The sequence below is a fragment of the Manacus vitellinus genome, unplaced genomic scaffold (genome assembly GCF_001715985.3).
Source record: "Manacus vitellinus isolate BGI_N305 unplaced genomic scaffold, ASM171598v3 scaffold_72_pilon, whole genome shotgun sequence".
NCBI lineage: Eukaryota > Metazoa > Chordata > Aves > Passeriformes > Pipridae > Manacus > Manacus vitellinus.
In genome coordinates this window covers 1,650,419-1,656,780 of record NW_021940764.1, presented here as the reverse complement: position 1 = coordinate 1,656,780, position 6,362 = coordinate 1,650,419, and the positions used below count along the sequence as shown (strand labels likewise).

At 56.6% G+C, this 6,362-nt stretch overlaps 1 protein-coding gene across 1 annotated transcript in view; it reads right to left on the bottom strand.

Moving 5' to 3' along the window:
- Positions 1-4,812: 4,812 nt before the first annotated feature.
- Positions 4,813-6,362, bottom strand: part of ITGB3 (integrin subunit beta 3) — a 26,213-nt gene continuing 24,663 nt past the window's right edge. The window contains 1 exon segment of the mRNA XM_029964487.1: positions 4,813-6,110. Coding sequence (XP_029820347.1) covers positions 6,042-6,110 — 69 coding nt within the window. The 3' untranslated portion in view covers positions 4,813-6,041.

The following is a 6,362-nucleotide window of genomic DNA, read 5'->3' as shown; positions in this document are numbered from 1 at the left end:
GGTTGGATGGGGCTTGGAGCAACCTGGGCTGGTGGAAGGTGTCCCTGCCCATGGCTGGGGGTGGCACTGGATGGCCTTTAAGGTCCCTTCCAGCCCAAGCCATCCTGGGATTCTGTGCTTTTGTTCCTGGCTGAGATGTGGGCAGTGCCTACAAAGGAAAGCACACGGGGAAACAGCTCTTGCTGAATTTTGCGAGGCTCCTTTCTGCCACCCCCGAGGGAGCCCCAATCCATCCATCCGGGCTGTGCAGTCCCTGCGCTCCCGCAGCCAGAGGACAAAAGAGGGCGATGTTGGGCTGTGGAACAGCCCGGCCCCGCTCGGCAGCGGCTGCAGCCCCGCGGCTCTGCACAGCCCCGGGGCCCGAGGGCTCCGACTGCTCGGGGCAGTTCCAGCAGTGTCTCTGCAGGGCGGGGGTCGGCTCTGCAGGTGCCTTTGGGTGTCCAACCAGATCTAAAACATTCCTGGAAATGCAATCTTGGGGCCCCCGTGTTTTGTATGGGTCGTTACAAACGGCACAAATAACCCGGTAAAGGGGGGCTCTCCCATCTCTGTCCCACAGAGCTGAGGCAGCTCACCTGATAATCTGAATCAGTTCTCCAGGGCAGAGCTGCCAACTCCACCCACTTCCCAAAAATTTGGAGGAGGAGGATTCAAATCTACAGAACTGAAGCTGCCTGAATCACTTTTCCCAGGGGCTGAAGAGGAGGAGGGTGGTCAGAGCTGTGACTGAGCCTTGTCCTACCCTCCCAGAGCTCAAAGGGAGCAGAGATCCCAGCAGTCCCAGAGCTGAACAAGTTATGCCATGGGGATCCATCCCCATTTTTTGCTGAGTGCTGGCTGGGTTTCTGGCAGGGAGGACAATTCCCTGCAGTTTATCAATAGCCAAAGAAGCTAAAGTCAACTCCTGTGTCCCATGTGGTAAGAGAGGAGCTTGGCCTCTGCTCTTGCAGCCAAGAACCTCTGGAAAAAGGGAAAAAGTGAGAATGTGGATTGACTTCATTGGGCACAACCCCCCATCAGAGCATGATGCCTCTGTGGCACTTGGGGGTACAAAAATCAGGTACAAGACCCTGCTGAGACAGGGGAGGAGGATTTTACTCCTAGGGGGGCAACAAGTCCCTCACCACCAGAGACTCCTCCATGGTTACCCCCTGTGGGTGGGAACTCACTTGCCTGGTGTTCACATCCTGTCCTCGTCACCTGACACGCACCAGCCCAGGCATGCAGGAGCCTTTGAACTCATCTGCTGGTTTCCAGAGGTTTCTAGGCTTCCTCCAAGGAAAAAGACCTCAGAACCTCCCCTTACCTCCCTGTGTCCTAAGGCTTCCAGCTTCCCCTTGCTGGGCAGGTGAACCCCTCTGGCTGTGGAGCCCAGGCTGGGTTTGAGGTCCTGGGTGTCACTTTTGTACCCTGAGGAAGGGCCTGGGAAATATTTGAATGGAGCAGGGTGTGTTGCCAGCAGCAGGGACTGGCTCTCCAGGGAGATTTCAGGCCTTGGGAATGACAGTGAAAGGGCAGCCAGGGAGACACCACCCACAGCAGCCAGACTTGGCACCTCCAGTGGCTCTGAGGTCAAGTGGTTCTCCAACATGACCAGGTCAGAGCCCAGATTATCCACAGTGGCCGTGTCCTCTGTAACAGGAAAGTGTTGGAAAGCTCCTCTGCCTGCTGGCAGTGAGTGCAGAGAGACCTGCCAAAAAGAGGTTATTAATAATAATAATAGCGACTCCTTTGCCTTTCCCCCACTCCTTCCCTCTCAGGATCTAAAGGACTGTAGCCACAATAATGCAGTGAAACTCCCTCCCCTCTGGCAGGGTGGGATGCTGAGGCCAAGGAGGATTAAATTCCCTTTCCACGGCCATTCATCACCCCTCACCTCCCTCCACGCTGCACCCTCTGCACAGACATGTGTGACACCCCATGCACAGATGTGTGACACTCTCTGCACAGACACACATGACACCCTGTGCACAGACACATGTGACACCCCCTAGACAGATGTGTGACACCCCATGCAGAGATGTGTGACACCCTGTGCACAGACACACGTGACACCCTCTGCACAGACATGTGTGACACTCTCTGCACAGACACACGTGGGCTGAGCAGGAGCTGCAGAGACCCAGAAGCCTCCTCGTGACAGTGGGAAAAATCACAGAATCCCAGGATGGTTTGGCTTGGAAGAGACCCTAAAAACCATCCAGTGCCATCCCCTGCCATGGGCAGGGACACATTCCACCAGCCCAGGTGGCTCCAAGCCTTGTCCAACCTGGCCTTGGACACTTCCAGGGATCCAGGGGCAGCCACAGCTTCTCTGGGCAGCCTGTGCCAGGGCCTCACCACCCTCACAGGGAAGGATTCCTTCCCAATATCCCATCTAACCCTGCCCTCTGGCAGTGGGAAGCCATTCCCCCTTGTCCCATCACTCCAGGCCCTTGGAAATAGTCTCTCTCCATGTTTCTTGTTGCCTCCCTTCAGGCACTGGGAGGCCACAATTAGATCACCCCAAAGCTTCTCTTCTCCAGGCTGAACAATCCCAATTCTCTCAGCAGATATGTTTGAGGAAGGGGAGCCCAAATTCCAGCAAGGGTTTACAGGGAGTCTCTTGGCTGCAGCTTTAAATGTCTCACCCAAAGGCCAGTTTACAACACTGAGAACTCTCGTATCCACAAAGGATTTGGTGACCTTAGAGAATCTCACCCCAAAACTGCTTCCCAAACCAGGGCCTTTTTGTCCAGATGTAGGCTGGATGTCCCAGCTTTCTCCTAGTGGTGACACTTTCATCCCAGACTAATCCTGACTCCTTTACAGCCCAGGAGATCCCATAATGGATAAATCCCAGAGCAACTCAGCTTCATCTCACACCTGACCTAGCTTTGAGCAAGAAGTTGGACTAGAGACCTCCTGAGGTCCTTTCCAACCTGAATTATTCTGGGATTTTGTGCCCTGGGAAATGTCAGCTTTTTGTTTTTAATTCCAGCTCTTTCTCCTCATTGTCCCCAGATCTTAATCTTCCTGCCCAGCAGATGCTCCAGATCCTGAACAAAGATCCCAAAGTGCCCATATATTCACCATCCACAGCCATGTCCTTCCAGTTCTGGTCTGGGAAGTGGATTTCCATTGGGATGGGAGAAACTCTGTCCCAGCATTGACCAACTTCCCTAGAACCAGTGGGGAAATGTGTTTCATTTCAGAAAATTTCCTAGGGACACAGAAAGCCCAGTCCTGGGGTGGCACAGGATGGCACAAAGTGCACCTTAAACTGTCTCCTGGGTGCATCAGGAGATGCATTCGCTCATTTTGGGTTTATTTACAGAAATCAGTTTACAAAAGGAGTTGATGCATTCCTGGGCTCCAAGAAGAGGGAGCATGTCAGCGCCTCAGGAATAAAAGTAGCATTTAAAAGAACCCTGGGACGAAGTGTTGCTGCAGGAGTTGTGTCTGTAGGGTGGGTCTCTGCGTGTCCCTGCTCCCTGGAAACCTCCACGGGGGAAGTGTCCCTCTTCAAAGCGGGATTTGGGCACTGAGCAGCCCAGAAAGCTGGAAGGTTCTGACAGAGCACGTACAGACATCACCATCTAGCGGTGCCCGACTCCAACAGCCTCCACGCAGCCCAAAATTTGCACATTCAGCAGGGCTGGAGTTACTACCGCTCCCCGATGGCTCCTCCCAAGGAGCTGAGAGCAGCCACTGCCCCCACCCTTGTCCCACCTCTGGCTGCTCACACTCCTTTCCTCCGGCCAGCACAGCGACACTGCCTTGATTTTGGGGGGAAAAGCCACTCCAGACTCCCAACAACTGCTTCTTATGGTCGTGGGCTTGATCCTGCAAGCAGTCACGGCCAGTGGCATCGAGGGGCAGTGAACTGAGCTAAACTGGGGTCTTGTCTCATCCCACAGCTCCGTGGGAAAGGGAACTCTTCTGCCTGAATGGCAGCCATGGAATTGTAGGGGTTTCTCCAGTGGAAGCTCATCCTGCTCCTTCGTGTTGCAGCCAGGCTCTCCCTTCACCTTTCTCTCACCTCACCCTGCTGCCAAAATGCCCCTCCTGGGGTCAAACCCAGCTGAACCACCCCCAGCCCCAGCCCAGGTCCCACCTGGGTGCTGGACTCACACACCCAGCTCAGCTGGAGACACCGAGAGCTGCCCCAAGGTGCCTGCTCACCCTGTGTGGGCTGGGGGCACCTGGTGGCCCAGGGTATGTGTGGAGGGTGTCAGAGAGTCAAGCAAACAGTTTTTCCAGAACTTTCTGTGGTCCCAAAATGCTGGTTTGAAGGGTGACCACAGGCTGTCCCCACAGCAGTGTGTGACATGGGGCCAGACTGGGTGCTGGGGGAACAGGCAGGACCCTGCTCCCAGGTTTAGCCCCTTCACCCCCTCCAGATCCCTGCTGTTTCTGGGATGGTCCTGCAGTGGTCCCAGCCCAGCTGCCCTGCTCTAGGGGCTTCTCCTGCACACTGGAGGGCTCACAGGGACCTGTGGGGCAGGATGGGGGTTACTGGGGCTCACCCCACTCCCTCACAGTGAACTGAGGTGCTGCCAGTACCACAGTCTGCAGTGGGCTCTGGCCCACTGTGTGCCCCCAGCTTGTTATCAACCCCCAGGAATACAGGAGTTATGGTGCAGAAGCCCCTGTGGGGGGCTAACAGCCAGTGGGAACCATCCTTCAACCCACCTCAGCTCAAACCAGCTCCCCGAGTCACACTGGGGTGCCAGGGGCAGCCCATGGGGCAGGAAGGCTGCTGCTGGGGACACTGACACCATGAGTAGTCTGAGGGGGTTTGTTTTAGTTATTTTTATTTTTGTGGTGCGATTTGCTGCCGCTCTGGTGCTGCCCATCCACCCCCCTCCCTGGGGCTCAGCCCCAGATCCCACCCAGCACCAAGCCCTGCCCCTGCTCCCACACTGCTGGGACAGCCAGGGGACAGGGACACAGGGCCACCACCAGCTCAGCCAACACTCTGCTGGGGCCCTCGGGGCAAACCCCACACCGGGCCCGAGGTTGCTGCTGGTTTTTGGGGCAGCTGAGGGGAATTGAGCCACTGTGCTCTGGCAGGGCAGGGACCAGGCAGCAGCACTGCTACAGCCAAACTGGGACATCTCTTTGTTTTCCCCCACGGGTGACACACAGCCCCAGGCAGCAGGACACAGCCTGAGCCCTGCCTGCTCTGCTGGAACCCTGAGCTGTGCAGAAAACCAGGCAGGGTGCAGTTACACAGCTCAGAAAACACAGAGGGGAGAGAGGTGGCCAGGCCTGAGGAATAAGGGGCATCATGAGCTCCCGAGGCTGCTGCCTGCACATCCATGTGGGCTGTGGCATGAGGACAGTGAGGGGGGACATGGGGAGCTCAGCACCATCCCAGGGGCTGAGCCAGGCTGTGGCTGGGACCAGCACAGCTGGTGCTACATGGAGGTGCTGGGGGTGCAAACCGAGTGCACGTGGGGGCAGTGAGGGAGGGCACAGCTTCTCACCACCCTGGCTCACAGCAGTGCCAGAACACGGGGGTGCAAGGAGGAAAGGGGTTGCTGGGCTGCTCAGAAGCAGTGTCCTGAACCCACAAAGCAGTGATGGCTCCTGCCTGCTGGCAGCTGCCCTGTGCCCAAGGAGATGGCTCCTGTGCCCAGCGGGACTGAGTCCAGTGATCCGACAGGCAGGGCTTCACCAGCACGGGCCGTGGAGGAGAAAACAGCTCAGTGTGGTTTGAGTGGCCACTCCTGAAGTCCCCTTGGCCCGATGAGCACCAAAGAGTTCACAGACTGGCAGAGAAAGTCCCATTTCTCTGTGTCCAGTGTATGGAGGGGCCGCCGGCTCCGCGAGCGACCCGCGAGGTAAGGACCGAGGTTTGCCTGGAGAGCACGTCCCTGCAGTCACAGAGGGGTGATGGACAACACTTGGAGGGCCTGGAGGCAGTCAAGGGGGTGTTAAATTACACACAGACACGTTCACACAGGCTCACACACACAAGGGCTTCTGTAAACTGGACTCCTTAAGGTTCCATGGATCCTTGGCTGATCCCACAGCCAGCGCTGGGTGTGGCATCCTTAGTTGTTCCCCCGGTACGTGATGTTGGTGAAGGTGGATGTGGCCTCTTTATATAAAGGGTTGTGGGTCTGGAGGAAGAAGGAGGAGGAAAAAGAGCATCAACACTTTGTGCTTGGCATCACCATTCATTCTACTTAACACCTGGGGACACTGAGGCACCACTTCAGCACAGAGTGGTGGATCCCTGGCATGGCTTTGGCTGTGCAGTTTAATGGCTCCCCATGGGGGAGAGCAGGGAAAAGCTGCTGTGGAGGAAAGGAAAAGCAGCAGGAGTTCAGGAGCAGAGAGACCTCCTGAAAGAGCCACCCCACCCCACCCCA